The sequence below is a fragment of the Mesoplodon densirostris genome, chromosome 18 (assembly GCF_025265405.1).
Source record: "Mesoplodon densirostris isolate mMesDen1 chromosome 18, mMesDen1 primary haplotype, whole genome shotgun sequence".
In the NCBI taxonomy this organism is placed as follows: Eukaryota; Metazoa; Chordata; class Mammalia; order Artiodactyla; family Ziphiidae; genus Mesoplodon; species Mesoplodon densirostris.
This window is the reverse complement of record NC_082678.1, coordinates 40,682,179-40,707,711: the sequence shown is the minus strand read 5'-3', so window position 1 is coordinate 40,707,711 and position 25,533 is coordinate 40,682,179. Positions and strand designations below refer to the sequence as shown.

Sequence of the window (25,533 nt, the reverse complement as noted above, 5' to 3'; positions counted from 1 at the left end):
ACAGAATACTATAGATGGGGTGACTTGAGAATATCAGAAATCTCTCTCTCACAGTTCTGGAGGCTGGGAAGTCCAAGGTCAAGGTGCTGGCAGATTTGGTGTCTGTTGAAGAGGACCTGCTTCCTGACTCACAGCTGGCTGTCTTCCCACTGTGTCCTCAGATGCGGCAGGAGGGACTCAGCAGCTGTCTGGGTCTCTTTTACGCGGACACTCATCCCATTCATGAGTGCTCCGCCCTCATGACCTACTCACCTCCCAAGGCACCACCTTAGGCTTCAACATATGGATTTGGGGAGGACACAGACATTCAGTTCATAGCAACCAGGTACTACTGGCCAGGCATTAACAAGATTGATACATTTGGATTGAAGAGTGGGTCCCTTGGTGTCAGGTGAGGCTTACTGGACACAGGCTGGCTCCTTTTGCTCCAGCAGAGTCCTCGTTTCCAGGGGAAAATGAGTCAGGGTTTTCAAGCTCTTTGGATTCCTCCACACATCTCCTCTGACATGACGGCTCTTTACTACCGAGGCTGCTGGAGAATAATGAAGCCCGGCGTTTCCTGAAACGTGGTGTGAGGGCCTCATGTATTAGAAACCCCAGGTGCTTGCTAATGGTGCAGATTACCAGCCCTCACCCCCCACTACTAAATCCAGACCTCAGGGCAGGGTGGTGCCTGGGATCTGCTTCCTTGGCACACTCTCCCCATGATCCGCCGGTGACCAGGTTTGGAAACTGTTGGCCTGCCTCACAGCTGAGTCTGGAAGCCAAGCTAGTTAGAGGCATCTGGGCTGCTAGAGCGAGAGAAGAGCTGTTGCAATACCTTGTTGAGGGTGCTGCCTGGGGAAGGGCAGGCTTTCTCTGACCCCTCTTTCTAAAGACTCCATCTTGTTGAAAACACCTGGCTTTGGCAAACACAGCATGTTCACAGCAGCATTATTTACAGTGGCCAAGACATGGAAACAACCTAAGCGTCCGTTGATGGATGAAGATGTGAGATATATATGTATGTGTGTATATATATATATATATATATATATACATATATATATATACATATATATCACATATGTAATGTAATATTATTCAGCTATAAAAAATAAGGAAATCCTGCCATTTGCAACACGGATGGACCTTGAAGGCATTATGCTAAGTGAAATAAGGCAGAGAGAGAAAGACAAATACTATATGGTCTCACTTATATCTGGAATCTGGAAATAAGAAATAAAACCAAACTCATAGTAAAAGAGATCAGAATTGTGGTTATCTGGTTATAGGGGGTGAGGTTTGAGGAGGAAGGTGGGGGAAATGGATGAAGGTCAAAATTTACCAACTTCCAGTTAAAAGATACATACTGAGGATGTCAAGTACCATGATGGCTGTAGTTAGCATGGCTGCATGGTATATATAAAAGTTGTTAAGTGAGTAGATCCTAAAAGTTCTCGTCACAAGGAAAAAGAAACGTTTTTCATTTTTTCTTGTATCTATATGAGACGATGGATGTTAACTAAACGTATTGTGGTGATCATTTTACAGTATATGTAAGTCAAGTCATGTTCTACATCTTAAATTTACACAGTGCTGTACGTCAGTTACATCTCAATAAAACTGGAAACAAATTTTTTAAAAAGACTAACCACTTTCAAAGGCCAGAAAGACAATGAAAGATAAGCCGGGTTGTGGTCTGAGGGGAGCCTCCAGCACATCACCCCGTGTTGCCAAGAGGAAGAATGACTCAGTGTGAGAAACCTCCCTACTGTTGGAAAGAAGCCGAAAATCTAGATTTACTTTAAAACCAGCAAGTATTCCTCTTTTCCTCAAACTCCGTACAAATCAAACAAACGTGCCCGTGAGTCAGACCTGCCCAGTGGGAGATCCGTCTGCAGTGTCTGCTCTGTTCGCGCGAGCTCTTCCTTGTGCAGCTGAAGAAACTGAGGCAGATGGAAATGAGGTGACCTGCCTGGAATCCAAAGATAGCAAGGACAGAACTGGAACATGCGTCTGGGTCTCAGGGGTCCCAACCCAGAGCTCTCCCAGGGGACCCCCCCTCCCCCAGCAATAGGAAGCTTGGCCCGGAGTCCAGCTGAGCCTCCATCTTCTCAAACATGCCTCCCAGGGAGGGAGGGAGAAGGTATGAGAATGGGCGGGGAGGGTGGCAGGGCTGCTTCTAGGAATGTGGCCTGCGGGAGCTGTCCTGGTCCAGTTCCCTGGAGCAGAGCTGAGGCAGCCTGCAGGAATTTACAGGGATGCTCTCAGGACCGGCGCCTGTGAGGGGGCGGGGAGGGAGCGGGCAGAGGAGAAGCTGAGCTGCAGCACAGTTGCAGGTAGGCTTCAGCTCATCTGGTGGGGAAGTCTGACCCTGTAGGGTTGCCTGGCCTTTGTACCCCACGTCAGCTGGTCGGTGGAAGTGGGCTGTGGGGCAGGGAGGAGCTTGACCCTGGGTGAGGAGGCAGCTCTGTCTGTTGGGCTGGGGCTGTTCTCAAAGAGGGAGGCAGCTACACTTCATCAGCCTTCCTGGTGGGGGAGATAGGGGGTGGGGGTGGTCCCGAGAGGGTGTCTGAATGGCACCCCACCACGTCCTCCACAGTTCCCATGGAAGTTCCCGTTTGTTCTAAAAATGAATTCACATTTTCCCGTATACTCTAATATATTTATGAATTGGTTAGTAAAATGGTTTTGATTGCTCGCCATGAAGTGAAGTAGAACCTGCAGGGAGTTTGATGCACTTATTCCTGTGACTTCTCAAGCCTCCCAGGCAAGTCCCAGGGGCCGAGGTACAGAAGCCACTCTCTCGTCTAGCCTCGTTCTTTTCCAGATAGAAACTGAGATCTGGGGTCAGGGTTTGTCCTCGCTGTCCTGCAGACATCTCTGCTCCTTCACGAGGAAAGGGGACCGAGCGACTGGGAAAAACTCCAGGAAATCCAGTGCTTTCTCTGCAGGCGTGAGGGTTAAATCAAAGCTCGAAGCTCGGGGGAGCCTGTGAAGAAACCCTGTGTTGATTTAAAGAGCAAATGGATTTTAAAGAATCTTTGCAATAAGCTGCCTCGTTTTGCTAGCAGAACAAACAAGATCCTCCAACACAGTTAGTGTGAAGGTTTCTGAAAATTACAGATACTTCACCAACTTTCCCAGGAGCTGGACTCTTCATTTTGTGCTGTAAAGAAGTGTCAAAACCAGGGAGCAGGTGTGGGCAATGATGCCTCCGTGGTCCTCAGTGGACCCAGGGAAGCCTCTGAGTGTGTGTCTGCGCATGTGAGCATACAAGTGTGTGCATGTGTGTGTGTGCATGTATGTGCGTTGCTCAAGTTTGGGGACATAAGAGGTGGGAGGGAACCTCATATAAACATGGCAATGAGTAATGAGGCAGAATACTTCTCATCACGTGCCCTAGATGGATTTCAGAGAAGGGAAATATATACATACATATTGTTATGTATATGACAATGTTTGTATATGTGGGATGTATATATATATATATTGCTATTTTATATATGCACTGTTATATACATATATACACACATATAATGTTATATAGTTTTTGTTATAATGTATAACATTACATACAGTTTTGTTCTTAAATACAGAAAACTGCAACACCTAGAATTTTTCTTGCATGTCTTAATTTCCCTCCTGGTTTTTGAAGGACTTCATTTTACATGCGCAAGACTGGCTCAGCCAGGGTGAGGGGGTTGGCGGAGCCCTGGCGGGGAAGGGCTGTCCTCCTGTCACCTGGGCGCTGACTGCATTTGGGAAAGTGCAGATGCCCTCTAGTGGCCGGTGGCAGATGTTCAGGAAGAAGAGTGCAGGCTCATTTAGGGGCCTTTGGAAACTTGCCCGGGAAGCTATTCAGTCTCCTCTTTATAGGCTGCAGTTTGTTACTCAGATCATTGTTTTCACTTCTTCTAATTCGATGTCATTTTTTCCCTCTCTTTTGTATGGGTAGTTGCATGGAATCTGCCGAAGGAAAGCGCATGATACAAAAATATGAAGAAATGCTCTCATTGCTGGAAAAGTAAGCAGTTTCCGGGACTGGATCGTTCTGCAAATGCAGAGCCCCCACCATGCCCTCTGCAGTTCTGAGTTTGTGCACATTGGTTGGTGGCAGTGAAGTGTCACTCTGTGTCTTACGTTATAACCACAATATCTGTGAGTACAGTGCTTCAGGGTTGCAAACAGCACGTCTCCGGGGAATGCAGCTCTAGTCTGGAAATGAGCACTTTTCCAGTGCAGTTTTGTTGGGAATGTGAACTCGGCAGAGCTAGAAGTGGGGCGCTCCTCATGGCACCCCGAGATCAGCGTCATGGAAAATCTCAGCAGCTGCTCGCTAAGCAGAAAGTGACAGTTGGTGCCGCACAAAGAGACAATAAGTTTAAAAAATACTTCCTGCATCCTTTAACAGAGAAAGCATAAGAACGAAGATTTTACATGGGTTCATAGTTGTTCCTTCTTTAAAGCTGTAGTCAGTCTTTTGGGGGAGCAGGGTCCAGACACAGCCTGTGTCTTTTTTTTTTTTTTTTTTTTTGCGGTACACGGGCCTCTCACTGTTGTGGCCTCTCCCATTGCGGAGCACAGGCTCCGGACACGCAGGCTCAGCGGCCATGGCTCACAGGCCCAGCCGCTCCACGGCATGTGGGATCTTCGCGGACTGGGACACGAACCCGTGTCCCCTGCATCGGCAGGCGGACTCTCAACCACTGCACCACCAGGGAAGCCCCACAGCCTGTGTCTTGCCTCGTACTCTTCTGATTCAGAAGAGGAGCACTGCACACATTATGATTATGATTATAGTTATGATCACACTTAGCATTGTGGAGACATCTTAGCTGGCGGCACCTCCACCTGCCCGGTCACCCAACTTCTACCCTTTCAACTTCCCAAATATGAGCTTCAAATCTGTCCCCTCCTCTCTGCACCCATCACCCACATTTCACCAGAGACCAGAGCCTCTCGGGCCTGAACTGCTGCAGTGGCTTCCTAAGAGCCTCTCTGCTCTGGACCTGTGCCCCTCAGCGCCCACACTGTCACCAAATCCCCTTTCCTCACATCCCCTGTCGGGGAAGCCTCTCAGTGTCTCCCACCAGCCCCTTACTGTGACCCGAACAGTGCTCCCTGACGCGGCCTTTGCTTCTCTCTCCGGCCTCGGCCCTTGCCCTCTCCTCCCTCAGGTGCGCTGTCTACTCACTCTTCCCAGCGCACCATCTGCTGCTCCCCACCTGCACCTTTGTCCACACTGCTGCTCCTGCCCAGAGCCCTCACTCCCCCTCGCTGCCCAGCTGCTGCTCATCCTGAGACTCAGTCAAGCATCTCTTCAGCCCCTCCTCCGTGAGACCCTCCCTGGCATCCTCCTTATCACCCCCACCCACCCGCCTACCTCTGCCATTCAAAGCCTAACGCCCAGTACATCTGCCTGGGATTGTACTTGCTGCGTTCTCTGTTGACCCGTGGTTGCACCATTAGCTGCGTTTACCATGGGATGTTTATTCATCGTTTTATCTCCCAAGCCCAACACATCAATATGTAATGACTGAACAGTGAATGTCCATGAGCTACGTGAAGATTAGTGTGAGAACAAATCTTACCCGATAAATTCTTCCAACATTTAAATTCTTCCAACATTTACTGAGACTAATCACCACTTCCCTTATCCTCCCAAAAGATCTCATGGAGTCTCTTTTTCTACTCTCCTCTGATTTAAGCTTTGCCACCTTTAGGAAATGAGGGGTTACCTGCAGGAGCTGACTTGCCTGGCTGAGTCAATGACTCTGACTTAAGAATGTATTCAGGTATTTTACTAATAGCATCTTCAGTTCATGAGATATATGTATTAAAGATAGATAGATAGATGTTGGATTAGATAGATAGGTAGCTATAGAGATGTTATATATATACATATATAGCTATGTCGTTTATGTTATATATATCTATGTATAGAGAGATGTATCTTCAGTTAATCATTGCCAGGCATTGGGGAGCTGGGAGGGTGCTCATGAGGTGACCGTCATCTCTGATCCTCACAGGTATGAGACAAGACTCTACGAGGACTGGTGTCAAACAGTATCAGAGAAGTCGCAGTACAACCTTTCCCGGCCACTTTTGAAACGTGATCCAGAGACAAAGGAGATCACTGTCAACTTTAGCCCACAGGTAAGTCCAGAGGCAGTAACTTCCTCTTGGTTTCTGAAGAGTTTCATTTGACTCTGCTGATTCCAAAGGCAAAAAGGCTTTCTATAAGAATATGCAAAAGCTGCTCAAAAGAACTTGCACCCTGGATTTCTCTTTTGGATTAAATCTTAGGGTGTAATGTTTTCTTAAGTTGTCCACTGTTCACATTTTTCTCCAGGGTCAGCCAGCATATTTGCTTTGATTTTGCACAACAGAAAATATTGCAAAATATCACTTGGTACCATCGTGATACCTTTTGGTACCATAGTCAGCTGGGCCTACCTTGAATACACACTGCAGGTGAAGGCTGTTGACTAGATGCTAGAGGGTCAACCATGTGTAAGACCTGGTTCCTGACTTCCAAGAGCCCACAAGCTAGTTAGAAGCCAGCATCTCAACATGCAAAAGTCTAGTTTCATTAGGTAGCATATGATAAATCTCCAAGGAGTAGCTTTGGAAATGAGATTAGGTTATTGGTTCTCAACCAAGGCAATTTTGTCCCAAAAATGGAGACATTTTTGGTTGTCAGACGTGAAGGGGGTGCCAGTAGCACATGGTGTAAGTAGATACAAACTTCCTGCAATGAACAGGAGAGCACCCCACAGCAAAGAGTTTTTTGTCCAAAACTGTCAATGGTTCTGAGGTTGAGAAACCCTGCTTTAAATTATAGAAAGGGTAGAAGACCAGTGTGGGCTGTAGCAGCCATGGGAAAGCTTAATGCTGGAGAAAACTATAACCAAAAGCAAACCCACATCAGGATGTACATCATTCAGCTTACAAATTGAAGAAAGGTATTGGCCACACCGAGCTAAGGGCAGTCTCCTAGTTCTGTCTTGATGACACGTTCCATAGGAATGTAGCGTAGAAAGAGCTGAAAGCTAAGCTGACAGAATATTGGTTTCTTTTGAGATAATTCCAGTTTAAGTAGAACATCAATTCCCCCTAGCATAAAAGTCAACAAAAGGAGTTAGAGGGTTCATTTCTTCACTTTGGCAAGACATGAGTCTGTGGTTGAACTCATTAAATCCTTGGAGTAATTTTATCAGCATTCGCTTTGAGCAATATTGAACATTAAATGCCCAAAGAGTTGAGTACCTGGATTACCAACTAGGCTGCAGTCCAGATGGTATAATTGTAGTCATTAAGTTCTTGGTGTAAGACAGTATTGAAGATGGGCCCTCGTCTATATGCTCCGAAGACAAGGACTCTGTCTGCTTCCATGTGCAGCACATGGTGGGTGCTTTACAGGTGTTTGTAGGTGATAAAAGGGAAAGGAGGGAGAGGAAAGAGGTGAGAAAAGAAAAGGGGAGGGAGATACACACCTAAATTATAATGTGAGTCGGGGGGAGACGACTATAAACACAACAAGTCAGAGAAGGGCTACGAACATCCCTTGGCTTCCAACCTCAAGCAAAGTGGCAACAGCTACACTATGAAGAATGAACAGTAACACATTTGTCATTCTAGAGGTACATGATCAAAGATTTGACCAGGATAAGAATTGTATGGGTTAAAAACATATATATATATATATATATATATATATGTGTGTGTATATATATATATATATAGTAATTTGTTATATATTAAATAATTTATTTAAATTTCTATTGTTGGGCATTTAAATATTTTCTAGTTTTGTCAATCTGTATTTCATTGATTCTAGGACACACATGGGTTTTTTATATCTTAATATCTCTGAAAATAGCATGTGTTTATAGTTAAATAAACCACATTTTTTTCTTCCTTAGGTGAAATACTAAAATATTTCTGAATCTGACATAAAATACTACTGGCATAAAATTTCTGACATAAAATACTACTCAATCTTACCATTAATGGCATCTTATATTTGGATAAAATATGGTATAAATAATGCTACAATAAGCATCTTTAATTATTATTGCACCATATTTCTTTGGGATAAATGCCTAGAAAGGAGATTGCTGGGCTAAAGGGTGCTCACATTTTGAGAGTTTTAGTGTATTTTATCAGTTTGCTCTTCAGAAAGATGTAACTCAGGCATTTTCCTGCCAGCAAGATATCATTCATTTCTTCAAATCACTTCTAACCTGTTGAACCAAAAAATATGTAATATCTCAATGTTGTTTTAATTGGCATTTATTTGACCACTAGTAAAATAGAAAGTTTTTCATGTGTTCATTGGGCATTTATCTTTCTTCTCCTATGAATTGCTTATTCATATCCGTTGCCCACTTTTGAGTGAAAGTACTCTCTTTTCCTGTGAATTTGTCAGACTATTTGTGGAATATCTGTCAGATATTAAGAAATCTGCTGCAAATATTTTTATCTGTTGAAGTGTGGCATTTTATTATGTGTATGATATTTTATGCATATAAATTTTATCTTTTATTTTCTGGTTGTACATTTGGAATGATCTTCTCTACTTCAATATTACATAAATCGTCCACATTTTTTTCATTTTTTGTTTTCATTTTTTACATTTAAATTTTTAATATGTATCTTGCACTTATTTCAATATAAACTCGGAGGCTAAGGTCATTTCCCTGCTAAAGGATTAGCATTTGTCTTAACCCTGAGTAGGGTTGTCTGGGCAGCAACGAAGAGCTGGCCCAGAGCCACTGGAAGGAGAGTTGGGAGCCCAGTTGTCTTGATATGGAGGTGGGGGGGGTGGCAGTGCAGGGGGTGGTGTGAGGAGAACCTATGGCTTGGTATGTGTTTTGTCAACCATAACTATATATATATCAGTCCCTTCATCCAGCAAGGGATGAAGAACAGGGTGTCTGGAAGCCCCACCAGAGGCCTCTCTGTTTTCTCACGGGACCATATCTGCTTGGCTTTTTCCTGCCCCCGGAATTTTAGAGAGGCCTGCGTGACTTCTGTTTCCCGACCTCCTAGTGTATCAAAGCACAAAGACATGCCAGCAAAGAGTTACAGAAATTAAGGGATATTTCAAATGACTATATTTAATAATTAAAGTTGTACACTAGGCGTCTCCTCTCAACCCTGCCAGTGTCTGTGACTTATGTGTCTGACCTCATTGGGCAGGGACACCAGGAGTCTGAATTTGAGGCTCCACATGCATGTGGGTGGCCCAGACCAGGTGATCCTCCTCCTTCCCCTGACCACCTCTCCACAGCCGTCAGGAGCCTACTGGGTTTTTTTTGTTTTGTTTTGTTTTGTTTTGTTTTTTGAGGTATGCGGGCCTCTCACTGCTGTGGCCTCTCCCGTTGCGGAGCACAGGCTCCGGACGCGCAGGCTCAGTGGCCGTGGCTCACGGGCCCAGCCGCTCCGCGGCATGTGGGATCTTCCTGGACCGGGGCACGAACCCGTGTCCCCTGCATCGGCAGGCGGACTCTCAACCACTGCGCCACCAGGGAGGCCCGAGCCTACTGTTTTCATCATCCACGTGCCCAAAAGCATCAAGGCCGAGTGCCCTCCCCTGCTGTCACTGGTGTCTTCTTTCTCAGGGCTTCCTCTCTTTGCTCTTTGGTTGTGATTTACAGGCTCGGGAAACCTGGGTGCTTCCTGATCATCTTCCTTTTGCCTAATGCTCAGTTTTCCTTCTCAGAGAAGATTTAAGGAACCAGTAGGAACAGAAGTTGAGAAAGGACCCAGAAGGCCCTTGGGCCCCTGGGGTGTCCCAGTCCTGATCGATACGCTGCTATTCGCTGCCACTGAACTACAGCCACTTATGTCGATTCTTTTCTCCAGCTGACTTCCGTGCTGAAAGAAATGAGTTATCTTCAACCCCAGCAGAGGACGCACATCCCTGAGACAGCAGCAGCCATGTTCTCCTCCAGGGAATTCTATTGGCAGCTTGTGGCTAACTTGGAGTTGATGGCAAATTGGTACAACAAGGTTATGAAAACTCTGCTAGAGGTGGAATTTCCGTTAGTGCAGGAAGAGCTGCAAAATATCGATCTCTGCCTGAGAGCTGCAGAGGAGACTCTGAGCTGGAAAACAGAAGGTAACAGGAGAGCACCTGGGGTCTGGGGAAAGGTTGGGAGTCAAGATTCTAATAAAGTTGGTAGAACCTCACTTCATTCCCCGGTTAATCTGATTTGGGTTTGAAGCACGAGTCTGTCCTCTCAGATATGCGCCCGACGTAGAGAAGACGAGGAACGACGTCCCTCTTCCGCCTCCTCTGCGTGCCTGAGAGGTTTAGACAGCTTTGCTGCCACACTCTGGGGAATTTTCATGAACTCTCCCGCAGTCTCCAGCATATACTGGGCACTCCATGGAGGAGGATTTTTACTACATTATCATTGTTACTTACTTTTCTTAACTGGACCATAAACATCTTACATAAAGGAACTATGCATTTACTTTTCTTGTATCCTCCAGCGCAATTCAATAAACTTTCATTGACTGATTAACATGTACAGGGCACCATGTGCAGGACTGTGAGGAGAATATGAAATACAGGGGACGTGACCCCTACCTTCAAAGGGTTCATAACCAAGGCCATAACCAGGGTCATGGTAAGGGGTGGCTTTTTGTTACAACTAGGAAGGAAAAGGCTCTGATGATTACAAACTAACCTGTGCAGAAAAGTCTTATAAAACCCACAGGTATTAAATCCCTATGTTTCATAGCAACCAGACCTTTCGCTCTACCACTGTAAGCTATTTCAATTAATTCTATCTCTTTTGGGGAACAGGCATTTGGGATTATGTCATTCAGATCACCAATAGTATTCATGATCTTGAACAAAGAGTTCAGAAAACGAAAGACAACGTGGAAGAGATTCAAAACATCATGAAAACATGGGCGTCGCCAATATTTAAGAGAAAAGATGGGAAAAAGGAATGCCTTCTCTCTATGGATGATCAGCATGATCAAATGGAAAAATATTACAGTCTTATCAAAGAATCTGGCTTTAAGATTCATGCCCTTGTGCAGGTAATAACCAGCCTCACAGACACACATACCACCAGTACAGGGAAAGCATCAAGAAGTGTGTTTGGGTGCTAGAAGTGATTTGGAAATTAGAACAATCAATATATGCTGTGTCTTCTGCAGTCAGGGACAGAATTTAAAACTGATAGCAAAAGAGCTAAAACTAATGGATGGGGAGCATGTCAAGTCACATTCTGGTATCAGTGTGTCAAAGTTAATACGATCTTAATAGTGACACCACTTAGTCGTCACACGACTTAACATCCCGCACCAAACCCCTAGTGGGTAGAAGGAGATGCCAAGGACAGAATCCTAATTTATCCACTGTGCTAACCACCCCGAACTCGTCCACACAACCTAGTGTGGCCCTGCAGCATCATCCTCATAACCTAGTTCTGCAGAGCCTGGAGATATGCAAGATGACTGTGGTGTCCCTGATGCACTGGGTCAAGAGAAGGAAAAATGCAGAGTGCTGCCCCTCATGCAGGAAGGCTCTGCCCTGCATTGTGATCAGGGCAAACCTTGTGTCTCATCATCCAAGACTGGATGGGGGAAATGAGCTATAAATAGCCACCAGCTCCAGCCCTACTGAAGTAGCCATGGGGCAGTTCTCCTGGGTTGATCTCATGCACAGAGTCAGTAATGAATCACAGTTGTTAACCTTTGGGTTTTCTGTGGGTTGAAACACAATAAGATGTTGTACTTTTGACCTTTTAAGATTTTCTTTATCTGTTTTCTAGCTTATTAATTTCTGTTCTTTATCATTTCTTTCTTTCTAGTTAATTTGGGGTTAGTTTGCTTCTCCTTTTTGTCTAGCCTATAAAGGTTGAAACTTAGAGTATTGATTTCAAGCCTTTCTTCCTTTCTAATGCAAGCATTTGATGATATAAATTTCCCTCTTAGCAGTGCTTCAGTTGCAATCACAAATTTGATCTGCCTCATTTTCATTACCATTCAGTTTTAATTATTTTTCTTTTGCGATTTGTTCTTTAACTCAGTGGTCGTTTAGAAGTATGTTGTTTAATTTCCACATATTTAGGTCGTCTCTGGATAGCTTAATGAAATTGTTATCTAGTTTAATTCCATTATGGGCAGAGAAAATACTCTGTAAGATTTCAGTTGTTTAGAATTCATCAAATCTTGTTCTATGATGTAGAATGTGGTCTATGTTATTGGATGTTCCTTGTGCAATTGACAATATGTTTATTCTTCCATTGTTGGGTGTGATGTTCTATAAAATATCAATTAGTTCAAAGTGGTTGATGTATTGTTCAGATCATCTATATGATTTCTCAGTTCTTTTGTCTATTTGTTCTACCAGTTACTGAAGCTTAGAATGTTAAAATCTCCACCTATGATTTTGGATTTCTCTGTTTTATCCTTTAGTTCTTTCAGATTTTTCATCACGTATTTGAAGCTCTGTTAGTAGGTGCAAACACATTTTAATTACTGTAACTTCCTGATGAATTGGCCATTTTATCACTATGAAATTATTTTTATTTCTAATAATACTTCCTTGTCTTGAAGTCTTTTTTTCTGATAATTCTATTGCCTTTTCTTCCAGATTCACTATTCCTACTTTTTGCATTGTCCGTCTTTTTCCAGCCTTTCACATCCAACCTTTTTGCTCTTTGGATTCAAATTTCTTCTCTTATAGACAGCGTATAGTAGAAACTTACTTTTCTACATCTAACAACTTTGCCTGTTAATTGAAATGTTTAGGTCATTACACTTAATGTAATTATTGATATGGTTGGATTTAGCACCACTGTTTTGCTACTTGTTTTCCATTGGCTTCATGTCTTTTTTGTTCCTCTGCTCTTCCTTTCCCACCTTCTTGTTATTAATTGTATATTTTCTAGTATTCTATTTTCATTTCTCAATAGGCATTTCAGCTTTACCTTGGTGCATCACATTTGCAGTGGTTGTTCTAAGTTTTAGTAGGTCTCTTGAACTAATCACAATCTACTTAGAGTTTTCCCATGAAATATAGGAACCTAGCAACAATTCAAACTGCCCAGCCATCTTTTATAGTGTTGGTGTGTGTGCATGTGTGTGTATGTGTGTGTGTATAATATACCCCACAACAGAGTATTATAATTTTTTGTTTTAAAAGCTTTGGGGAAAATATTTATAGAGTTTTGTATTTACCCACATAGTCACCATTTCCAGATTTGTTTTTCCTTTCTGTAGAACTAAGTTACCATCTATGGTCATTTCTCTTCAGCCAGAAGAACTTCCTCTAGTATGTCTTGCAGTTTAGGTCTGCTAATGACACGGTCTCTCAGTTTTTGTTTATCTGAAAATGTCCTTATTTCACCTTTGTTTTTCAAGAAGAGTTTCACAGAATATAAAATTCAGTGTAGACAGTTGTATTTTCCTTTCAGAAGTCATTTCATTGTCTTCTACCCTCCAAGGTTTCTGATGAGAAGCCAGTGTACTGTGTATCTTTGTTCCCCTTTTTTCTCAGGCTCCTTTTAATAGATTCTTTTAAAATAAATTCTTTGTATTTTTTTCCATTCAACTACGATGTGCCTAAATAAGTTTTCTTTATATTCAGCCTGCTTGGAGTTTGTGAGGTTTTAAATCTGTTTTTCACCAAATTGGGGGGGGGGGTTAATCAGATTACAACATTCTTGTCTAATAATTCCAAAATCTATTTTATTTTCTGAGTCCTTTTTTTTAATGTGAAGGAAGTTTATTTTTGTGTCACATAAGTTGAAGGAATAGGCATTCCAGGATTGGTATGGCAGCTATTTTCTGAGTCTGTTCTTAGTGATTATTTTCTCTCTTGGTTAAATGTCACATTTTCCTGCTTCTTTGCATGTCTAGTAATTTTTTATTATATTCTAGTCATGTTGGATGCCACTTTAGAATCTGGATGTTATTTCCCTTTAAAGAGTTTGTGGTTTTGTTTCGACAGGCAGTTAACTCACTGGTGGGTCAGCTTGATCCTATTGAAGCTTTATGTTAAGCTTCCTTAGGGAGAGTCTAAAGAGGCCTTGCTCTAGAATAGAGCTCTAATCCTAAAGCATTGCATTTCTGGAGTCTCAACTGAAGTCCTGGGTTATCTGTGGGGTCTTTTCATTATTTCTGATAGAACACAAACATCTTCCAGCACTATATGACCTTCACAAGCTCCATTCAGCTTAGAGCCCCCAGTAACTGTTCTCTGCCAGGCCTTGCAGAATCTTGCCCTAAATATGTACAGCTTAATCCTCAGTCAGAGATTCAAAAGGACTCAGCAACCTCAGCAGTCCCAAACCCCCATTTCTGTCTTTTCTGCCCAGCAGGAATGATGCTCTAATTGAGGTCCACTTTCCTATGCCATGGTTTGGAAAGTGCTTCTAGGTAGAAAGACAGGTAGTTGTGAAGCTCACCTTGAATATTTCCCTTCTCTTAGGGATCACATCCAATTACCCAAAATAATTATTTCTTGTATCCCGTTCTGTAGCTGTTTGTAGCAAAAGGGAAAGTCCAATCTTATTCCTCTGTCTTGGCTAGGATCAGATACTTGAGCTATTTCTTGTTAGTTTACAGAAAATTCTGACATGTTTGCTCCTTGTACCGTAGTAGATTTGAGGTGAAAGGTCTAGATAGCTATACTGATAGGGTGACAGTAGGAAAGAGATAAAACAACTGCACAAGGCAGTCATAAAAACTAAACTGTAGAAGCAAACAGACATACACATCTTAGAAACACCTAAGAGCAACTCTGGATTGTCACTGTGTTATGATTTGCATGATGATGGACTCTCATTAAATCTTTAATCTACTTTGGAAGGAAAAGTATAGGTAATACACTTTAGAAATTTTAGAGTTTTGACATTTAAAAGCAGAATCATGAGATTTACAATATGGCAGTGTTTCCTAAAGGGGTAAGCGTGAGTCACCTAGAAAATTTACTTTTGCAAAGTGGTAACCACGTTCTTTGAAGATGTAAGATAAATGGAAAGTTGCTGTAAAAAGGCTGAATGATGAGTAAATGGGACATCTGTACTTGCCATACCACCAGGTCGGCGACTGTATCATGTAAAAGGAGGGAAAGAAAGCCTGTGCATTCCTTTCTGTGTGTGCATTTTCTAATTCACTCAGTAGGATAAAGGTTTTTAGTTAATATTAAATGCCAACAACAAAACACTCCAGCTCATTTCTTTTTTTAAATTTATTTTATTGAAGTATAGTTGATTTACAATGTTGTGTTAATTTCTGCTGGACAGCAAAGTGATTCAGTTATATATATTAATATATATATTCTTTTTCATATTCTTTTCCATTATGGTTTATTACAGGATATTGTAGTTCCCTGTGCTATACAGTAGGACCTTGAAGGTCCTACTATCCCATATAGACTACCTTGCATCTGTTTATCCCAAACTCCCAATCTATCCCTCTGCCACCCCCTTCCCTTTTGGCAGCCACAAGTCTGTTCTCTATGTCTGTGAGTCTCTTCCTGTTTCATAGATATAATCATTTGTGTCATATTTTAGATTCCACATATAAGTGATATCATATGGTATTTGTCTTTCTCTTTCTGACTGACTTCACTTAGTATGATAATCTCTAGGTCTATCCATGTTGCTGCAGATGGCATTATTTCATTCTTTTTTATGGCTGAGTAATATTTCATTGTATATATGTACTACATCTTCTTTATCCATTCATCTGTCAACGGACATTTAGATTGTTTCCATGTGTTGGCTATTGTAAATAGTGCTGCTATGGACATAGGGGTTCATGTATCTTTTCGAATTAGAGTTTTGTCCAGATATAGGCCCAGGGGTGGGATCCACTCCAGTTCATTTCTAAGGATTATCCAGGAAATATGTTACTTGCTTGAACCCCAGATTTCTTATGTCTTGAATTATAATGCCTTCTACCGTTAGCGTTCCTCCTTCTGCCCACCCTGACTTCTGCTCTGATGCAACTTCCTCCACAGCCCTCAGTCAGCATCTCTGAAGCACACATTGCATCCATCAGCATCCCTCCTGAGAAGGTGACCTGACCCTATCCTCCTTTCTCAGGGAGAGGATGAGGCACCACATTTCCTTCATGGGTTAACTTTGTGTTCCTTTCAAGCAAGGGTTATACCCATTAGACAGAATGGGTTTGTTACACATGTATAGGCATACCTCATTTTAATGTTTATTGTGCATTCACAGATATCGCATTGTTCTGTTTTTTTTTTTTAATTGAACCCTGCCTCACAAGTCTATTCATGCCATTTTTCTTTTTGTCACCTTTTGGTAACTCTCACAGTATTTCAAACTCTTTCATTCTTGTGATACTTTTACGGTGACCTATGATCAGTGATCTTTGATACTATTGTGAAACATTATGACTTGCTGAAGGCTCAGATGATGGTTAGCATTTTTAGCAATAAAGTATTTTTTAATTAAGGTATGAACATTCTTTTTTTAGACATAGTGCTGCACACTTAATAGACTAAAGTATAATGTAAGCATAACTTGTATATGCACTGGGAAACCAAAAACTTTGTGTGACTGACTTTATTGCAATATTGGCTTTATTGCCATGGTCTGGAACCAAACCCGCAGTATCTCCAAGGTCTGTCTGTAATAGAAAATTCTTCATAACAGTGCAATGTTTCTCCATGTGTTCTTTTCATTCCCATTAATGATAATAAGACCAGTCCTCCCATATTATTAAACATGGTTTATATCCATTCTTCTTTATTTTGTAGGAAAACCTGGGTCTTTTCTCAGCAGACCCAACCTCCAGTATTTGGAAGACTTATGTTAACTACATTGATGAAATGTTGGTGGATGGATTCTTTCTTGCCATTGAGTGCTCCCTCAAGTATCTCCTGGAAAATATTGGTATTTACTGGCTTATGGAAGTGGTTTATTACTGGGAAGGTAACAGTAATAGCATCTATTGAGTTATAGTGAAGTGCAATTGAGTGCTCTGTGACTTTTCCCAAAGTGTTGTGAACATTTTGTGAATTACAGCAAAGGCATTGCGTTTCTAAATTGTCCAACGATAAAAGACTTCTCTCTCTTCAAAACTCAGATGATAAATCAGGCTTTAAGATAGTGAAGCCCATAGCAAAAGCAAAAATATAAAAGCCAATTCAGTCTAAATGAAGCTCCAGTGAGGAGGAGTGAGTAAGCTGGAGCAGCTCCACCTGGACTTGACTCATAGCAGTGGGAGGGGACATTCCCTGCCTTCAAGCTGAATGTACTGCATCTCTGTGGCCTTTTGAGAACACAGGGAGGTTGTAGTAGCCAGCTTACATGGAAGAATCAAGTTTTTCTGTGTAAAAAGAGTCAGACAAGAAGCTGGGGATGAGGTAGCTTTTAGAAGGAAAAGGAATGTCAAGGAGGCAATGGGCATTCTTTGAAGCTGTTAAAAGATAGCCAAGGGCTTTGAATTTATGGTCCATACACAGAGTCAAAGACTGTATAGTAAAGGCTAACCTTGGTTTGTAAGGGATGAGATGGAAAGGGCAGAAGAGTTCAGGAATAAAGTTGAGTTACACCTTTCGCATTCTGGTAGATTCTGAGGAGCTCAGCGAGGGTGAAGGATGAGGTGAGGATGAAGGTGAGACAAGAGCTTAGTCCACTGAGCCCAACCCAAGGAAAGAAATCAAATGCAGAGTTAAAATAGGTGGGCTGAGACCCATGTCCAGATATCCAGCCCATGGAAGAGGTTGACAGTGCAGAGAGGAGCAAGGCCAGCGCTGGGTGTAGCTCAGATGGGCAGCACCCACCCTCACCCCCACCCCATGGTCCTGGTAGGTGGAGTGACTGAGGTCAGAGGCAAGGTCTTTGCTTTCATGGTGCAAGGTGCTCCAAATCAAGGAGATACAGAAGCAGGAAATGGGCTCGGGCATAGCCAACAAGGCAGGAGGTCACCTTCTAGAACCTGGGGCATCGAACACAGGCACCGAGACTGGAAAACTGGTTCGTAGGGACCAGCGCCAACGGTGCTCATCTGAGTGAACTGACCAAACCTCCTCTGATACTGGAGGCTGAGGGTCCCGTCACTTAGCCCTCCTCTGGATCTAGGAAGATGCCCCAGCCACACTTCAGTGCGGGCACTGCATAAGGGACTCACCCTAGGCCAGTGTCTATCCAGCTCTCCTGATCTGGGCTGTCCGATATGTCACTTGTCCTCCTCTCATGAGGAGGAGAGCGTGGGAGCAAGAGGATGGGGACAGGGGATAGTAGCCAAAGTCACCTTCCCTCCATGGAAATGGGGGGAAGGGAACACATTTCCTTCACAAAATAGAATGGGCAGGAGCTGGACCTAGTGGCTGCCCGAGCAGAGGAGCTATAGATAAAAGGCGCTGGTTACCAAGGCAAGGTGAAGGAGCCTAAAGAGAGTGGCCTTTAAGAGGAAAATCACCATGACCCTTTGCCATAGCCCAGGTGGACAACTTTATTCCCCTGGTCCACCTTACCATTTCCACTTCTCGTGTTTGGTCAAACCAATACCATTCCCATGGCTTGGGCTGGCCTCCCAGCCATCTCTCAGAATCCACACCCTGCCTGGGTTAAATGTTACCCACTGTATCCAGAAGCACTCTTCCTCTTCTCAACTCATAAAGTGATTGGCTTGTACCAGGGGCGTGGAACCGCCACGACCATCCGACTTGTACAGTAATTATGTTGCCATTGCATCTAACATAGGGATTCGGTTCCTATGTCGTCACATAGGGCAAAATCTCATACAGTAACATGTTCTTGAAAGTCTTTTAAATCCTTTAAACTATATGCAACCCAACCTATTAAATTATAAGTATCTAATGCATGTAGGAATACAGAATATATCATGAGTACATATGCAAAGCATAATTTTACTGATTTTTCAAAAATTTACTCTATAATAATAGTATAGTTACTGTGATATTGGTAAACTTGCACTTCCTTAAGTTAAATATGCACTGGATGGGACACTCCTGAGTCCAGTAATGCAGATTTATCATCCTTACAGTTTTGAAGGCAAAGCCTTAGTCTTACATATCTTTGAGGGTCCCACAGTTTTTTAGTTAGGGAGAATGGCTAAGCAGTGGTAAGAAGAACACCATCAATAATGTGGCTTAAAGGACATGGAAGTCTGCCCCCCGGGTTCTAGTCCAAAGCGAGCACTCCAGGTTAGTTGCAAGTTCCTTCCGTCCTGTGGTTCCACCACTTTCTAGGGCCTGGTCTTCATTTCCATGGTTGAGCCGGGTCACTGCTGCATCCTGGCTTCAGCCTGTGGGAGGGCAAAGAGAGGACAGAGGAGGCCCCCTGCTGCCTCGTGGACCGCAGCCCAGAAGTGGCACCTCTTCCCACATCCCACTGGTGAGGGAATCACATTGCCATACCTAACTGCAAGCCCGCCCACTTATACCTCTATTTCCAGGGAAGAAGGAATAATGGATTTCCATGAGTAGTCTCCGCTGCCCGTGATGTCCAGCACGCAGCAGTCTCCTAAATACTTTTACAATCAAGAAAATATATGGGGCTTCCCTAGTGGCACAGTGGTTGAGAGTCCGCCTGCCGATGCAGGGGACACGGGTTTGTGCCCCGGTCCGGGAAGATCCCACATGCCGCAGAGCAGCGGGGCCCGTGAGCCATGGCCATTGAGCCTGCGCGTCCGGAGCCTGTGCTCCGCAATGGGAGAGGCCACAATAGTGAGGGGCCCACATACCGCAAAAAAAAAATATATATATATATATATATATATATAAATATATATGAAAATAAGTGGTTATTAATAAGGGTCTAAGCATTTATCTTGTAATTGGAACATCTTTTTCCATATTATATTTTGATTTAAATTTAGCAAGGCAAGTTAGTCTAGCAAGTAATCAGGGGTTTGTTAATCATTTATACTGATTTTAAAAATCTTATCACTACAGGACTACAGAATTAAAATAAGTTCTGTTTTTACAGAAAAGGAGCAGAAGGGATAGGATTGTGAATTTTTTTTTCACGCCTACACGATGTTGGACAAGCACACCCTTGTTCCCCTAGTGGCTGCCAATGGGGAATGGCCTGGTTTGTGCACAGGAAGAAATCAGCTGCTTCCAAGAAACTGGCTTTGCAAAATCAACCTCTTCTCAGTCAGAGGCTGTACTGCCTCCCAGGAGGTGTTTGGGAATGTGGAAGGGGACTGGCTTGGGTTGATCAGTCACTAGGACGTGCCCTCTGAGGACAGGAGAGTAAATGTCCTGTAATGCCCAGGATAGCCCTGCACAAGAATTAGCCTGTTCCAAATGTCAGTGGTTCCCCTATCAATAAACACTGCAGGACTGCCACCCTCCCCTTTTCTGGGGTGTTAGCAAATTTTACATTTCCATTTTCTTATACCCAAACAGCTCATCTAAAGGAAAGAAATGGTCTGAGTGCTTTTAAAACAGTATTGCATTTTGCCTACGTTACCCATTCTCTTCTGTTTTCCTTGTTTTTCAGAACGTAAGGCAGGACTCACCCCGATATTTGAAGCACAGCTGAGCTTAGCCATCCCAGAACTGGTTTTCTGTCCGTCTCTGGAGCCTGGAGTGAAGGGTGGCTTCTGCGACATCATTGAGGGTCTCATCACCAGCATTTTTAGGATATCGTCCTTGGTTCCACGGCTTTCCCCTCAAAACGGCTCTCCCCACTATCAGGTACTGGATCTGCAAACATCCTGCCCTCCCATCAGATCTGGAGCCCCCTGTGAAGTGCTGGTGTCACCCGCCTGGTTTTGTCTTGCTCCCCTAGGTTGACTTGGAGGCCATGCCTGATCTGGCAGGCATGCGGGGCGAGCTGATGGGGCGGATGCAGGGCATGATGACCCTCTGCTGCGGCTATCGGAGCACCCTCAGCCAGTATTCCTACCTCTACATGGAGGACCGGAAGGAGGCTCTGGGCCAGTTTCTGCTATATGGGCACATGCTCACAGCAGAGGAGATGGAAGCCCATGCTGAGGATGGCATTCCAGAGAACCCGCCCCTGCTCCATCAGTTCAAAGCGCAGATCGACTGCTACGAAAAGCTCCATGAAGACGTGAGCAGGCTGGAGCCCATCCAGGTGTTTGACAGCTGGATGAAGATTGATGTGCGGCCCTTTAAAACATCTCTGCTGAATATAATTAAGAAGTGGAGCCTCATGTTCAAACAGCACCTTGTGGACTACGTCACTCACAGGTAACACGGTCCTGCTAGCTTCCCGGGCTGTCAGGAACACCATGTTTTTAATCTTCTTCACATTTTTCTCCATAGGCTCTTGGTTAAATTAAAAATTAAAACAGCTGGTTGGAGGTTCCAGGCTTTTGGACACCAGCAGTAACGTTAGTCCTGCCCTCCCATTTGTTCATCAGACCTGGCCTCTTTCTGTTTCGTTTTCCATTTGGTGCCCAGTGTGCGAAAGGCACTCAGTAAGTGGTAACTAATGTTAGAGACAATAATAGCAGATCTAACCTCCCTCCACAGCTCTGACTGTGAAATCTCTTTAAGCCTGAGAAGCTGAGGGGGTCTAATGGGCCTCTTAGATTTTATTTCTCCCACTTACTCCTTGTCTCAGATTATCCAGCTGTGAAACACAGGAGCCCCTAAATGTACACACCCCTGATGCCTGCCAGTGACACTCTAGCTGTGTGACAGATGGGATCTGAAATTCTGTCTGTTCCACCATAGACCTACACCACCCAGCCCAGCACCAGACTCTCTAAGCCAGAGCACCAACCTCTAGATAAATAATCAAGTTGGTTAATAGTCTCCCAGTTACTTCACCTTAGCCTTGTCCTCACAGGTCTGCCACAGGCAGAATCTCAGCTCCCAGCCCCTCCCCACAGAATCCTATGGAGTGCCATGGTCCCCCTGTTCAGTGATCAGTCTTTGGTGTATTAGCTGATGCTGCAGGGGAGCCCTCCCCAGAGTTTGGTGCTGGTCTTGCTTGCTGCTCAGTGATGTGGAAGGGAGACAGCCAAGTCGAGAATGCATCTATCTACAAACAAATTCTGAGAGACTTTGCAAGGGTGATGGTTCTCCACTCTAGAAAAGCCGCAGGAAATCATTTTGGGATGTTTCAAACAGGGCTTTCCAAGTGTTGTTTAAGAAGCAGCAGCCAGTTTCCCACACTTGAGAAGCAAGAAAGGGAAGCAATGGTGGCAGTTGGGGAGGTGGCAGTGTTGCCCCTGAATGGAGTACTGTCGAGGGGACAGCTCTGTGCTCTGTGGTCCCTCTCCATTAGCAGGTCTGGTGACCCAAGGACATGAGGACATGTTTCGGATGCAGATTTTATTATTATTTAGGTATGGCAAGGCCAACAGATCAGGAGATGACTGCTATTGAAAAGATAGTTTGTTAGATCCCAAGAGGAGGGGGGCACAGCACACCATGCAGGGCCAAATGGGGGGCACCAGTGTTAATCGGGAAGCAGAGGGAGTGAGGGGAAACATGGGCAAGAGCTTTTATTACGGCTTCCATGGAGAAGAATGGGCAAGACATTCTTCTCCAGGTTTAGGAGCAGGTTTAGGATTGCCTAGTTTTTTAAATAATTTTAACAGGCTCTGGGGTGTAGGGGCTGTCTTTAGTTGTCTGGTACCAGGCTGTGGGATTATAAGGCAGGTGAACTGTGGCCTGGAGAATGAGAGCCAGATGGAGGAGGTGGTTGGGGATATGGACTTTGGATTGATTGGCTTGCATTTGAAAGGCACAGTCAAAAGCAGGTTGTTTGCTATCTCCAGGAACTGGCTAACCCTGGGAGGGTCAATCCCTCCAGGGCCGACAAGGCCCCAAATGTCAGAGCATCAGAAACACAGGGTTGATACAGGGCACAGTGACAGCAGCTTCCATGTGTCCCTACCAGGTGAGGCTTCACAGGATGTAACAGTTGTTTTAACAGGAAAACACATGATAGAGCACCGAGAAGGCCTGAGTCCTCCTTGAACCCCTGTTTCCTTGTCTCTGAAAGAAGACAATTTGACTGGATTCCTGTAAGGTGCCTTCCAGTTTTAATAGTTGGTGATCCATAAACTGACTACTTTGCTACACTTTGGGAGAATGTCTCATTATGTTCTCAAAGATTAGATACAAAAAAGAAATAATAAGAACAATAAAAAATATTTATTATTGAGTGTCTACTATGCACCTTGTAATTCTGTGATTTCCACCTTCTCTTAGTAGGTGTCAGGATTAATCCCACCTTGCCTTACATAAATACTTCATTTACTGACAGAAATCCAATCCTTCATTATCATCTATCTTATTCAGCTTGGACTGATATGATATTGCAATTTGTAATAAGACATATATATTGGGTTGGCCAAAAAGTTCATTCGGGTTTTTCCATAAGATGCCTGGGAAAACCCGAATGAACTTTTTGGCCAACCCAATATTTGGTCTTCATCCCTGTTTCTGGCAAAAGCTCCTATAACCCTTGTATTTCCTAAGTGGTGAGAGCCATAAAGGTATCTTTTGTTATGTTAATGGTAACTTTTGGACCTCACCTATGGATGGGAGGTGGTTGTCAGGACAACCAACCATGTGATTAGAGGTTGAAACTTTCAGTCTTATTCCCCAGAACTCCAGGGAGGAGAGAGGGGCTGGGGATTGAATCAGTCTCCAATGGCTGATGGTATAATCAGTCATACCTGGGTAATAAAGTCTCCATAAAAACCAAAAAGATAGGGTTTCAAGAGCTCCCAGTTTGTGAATGCATGGAGATTCGGAGGAGTGGTGCGTTCAGAGAGGCTATAGAAGCTCCACATCCTTTCCCATACCTTGCCCTGTGCATCTCTTCCATCTGGCTGCTCCTGAGTTATATCCTTTTATAATAAACCAGTAATCTAATGAGTAAACAGGTTCTCTGAGTTCCGTGAGCCATTCCAGCAAATTAATCAAATGCAAGGAGGAGGTCATTGGAACCACTGTCCTATAGCTGGTCAGTCAGAGGCAAGGTGACAACCTGGACTAGTCTGGGTCTAGTTGGGTCTAGTCTAGTTGGACTAGTTGGGTCTGAAGGGGGTGAGGCAGCCTTGTAGGACTGAGCCCTTAACCTGTGGAATCTCCAGGTAAATAGTGTCAGAATAGTGTCAGAATTGACACTGTCCTAAGTTGTAGGACAGGCAGTTGGTGTTGGAGAATTGCTTGGTGGTGTGGGGTGCCCCCCTACCCACCCATAGGCATTGGAATTGGTATTAGGATCCTTGTAGCTGCCATAACAAAATACCACTGACTGAGTGACCTGAACAACACAAATTTATTTCTCACAATTCAAGAGGCTAAGAGGTCTAAGATCAAGATGCCAGTCAATTTGATTCCTGGTGAGAGCTCTCCTCCTAGCTTGCAGACAGCCGTCTTCTCACTGTGTCCTCACATGGCCTTTACTCAGTTCCTGTGCACAGATAGAAAAAGAGAGATCTCCCTCTTCCTCTTCTTATAAGGCCACTTAATCCCTCATGGGGGCCCCACCCTGATGACCTCATCTAACCCTAATTACCTCCCCAAAGGCCTCAGCTCCAAATACCATCACAAATGGGGAGTTGGGGCTTCAACATATGAATTTGTGGGAGACACAGACATTCAGTCCATAGCATCATCTTAACTCTCATCGCCATTCAGCTCTTTATGCCCTGATCTTACTCAGTCCCACCCTTGCCCTTGCAAAGCCTTCCCCTGTGCTCTTCCCCTGGACCTCAGGATCTTGCATCAGCAAAGTCCACTGTCCCTTCGTCTTCTCTCTTCCTTTTTTTGCTCTAACTGAAACCCAGCTCTCTCCTGAGGATACTGCTTCCCTGCAGCCCTCCCAAGTAGGGCTGGGTTTTTCTCCTATATCCTTCTTACCACTGGACCTAGAGGTAGATGAGATATTCTTGCTCTTCATTGCAGCTTCCAGACCATTACACCTGGTCCTCCCTCAAAATCTCCGGCTCCACTGGAGTGAATTCTATCAGAAAGTACAACCTGCCACTTGTCCCTGCCACAGTCACCTGCCAAGCCCTTAGCCATTCCTCCCCTTCGTTGCAGGTCATGTCATCTGGCTCAGTCTCCCTTTCCCATCCTTCTGCTGATAATCATCCTCAGTGACTCAGCATCCACATGGAGCCTTCATTATACCTGCCTCTCATTTTCTTAACCTCTCTCTCCATTGCCCTTTCCTTCTGGCGTACCTCTGCTACCTAATTCTGTGTTTTGCCCTCAGTGACGTGGAAGGAAAGATGAGCAGGTACTTGCTTCCCCTTCAAAATCTCAGGTTAAAGCGTTCCATTCTCTGACCACCACTTGGTATCTTTCCAGCTCACTTACTTGGCAATGGTGCCATGCAAAGTTCTTCAGACCCATCAGGATTTCCAATCCATTGGTCTCAATGCTTTATCGGGATAGCTCAGTGTTTATCACCCTTGCTCCCCATTCCCGTTCCCACCTCATAAAACCCTAAATGTTTAAACTCAGTGCCCCACACCTGCACCTGAGCAATTCATCCTTGATGAAGGAAAAACAAACCAGTCTTCTGACCAACCTCATATTAAATTTATGAACATAAATTTTTTCATGAA

The 25,533-nt window shown here is 43.9% G+C and overlaps 1 protein-coding gene across 2 annotated transcripts in view; it reads left to right on the top strand.

Annotated features, from left to right (window-relative positions):
- DNAH9 (dynein axonemal heavy chain 9) overlaps positions 1-25,533 on the top strand; it is a 314,223-nt gene that overhangs the window by 36,423 nt on the left and 252,267 nt on the right. For both annotated transcript variants that reach the window (XM_060082642.1, XM_060082641.1), the window contains exons 11-17: positions 3,941-4,009; positions 6,015-6,141; positions 9,856-10,111; positions 10,805-11,046; positions 16,748-16,883; positions 20,466-20,662; positions 20,757-21,181. In XM_060082642.1, the coding sequence (XP_059938625.1) occupies positions 3,941-4,009; positions 6,015-6,141; positions 9,856-10,111; positions 10,805-11,046; positions 16,748-16,883; positions 20,466-20,662; positions 20,757-21,181 (1,452 nt within the window). The remainder of the gene's footprint in view (positions 1-3,940; positions 4,010-6,014; positions 6,142-9,855; positions 10,112-10,804; positions 11,047-16,747; positions 16,884-20,465; positions 20,663-20,756; positions 21,182-25,533) is intronic.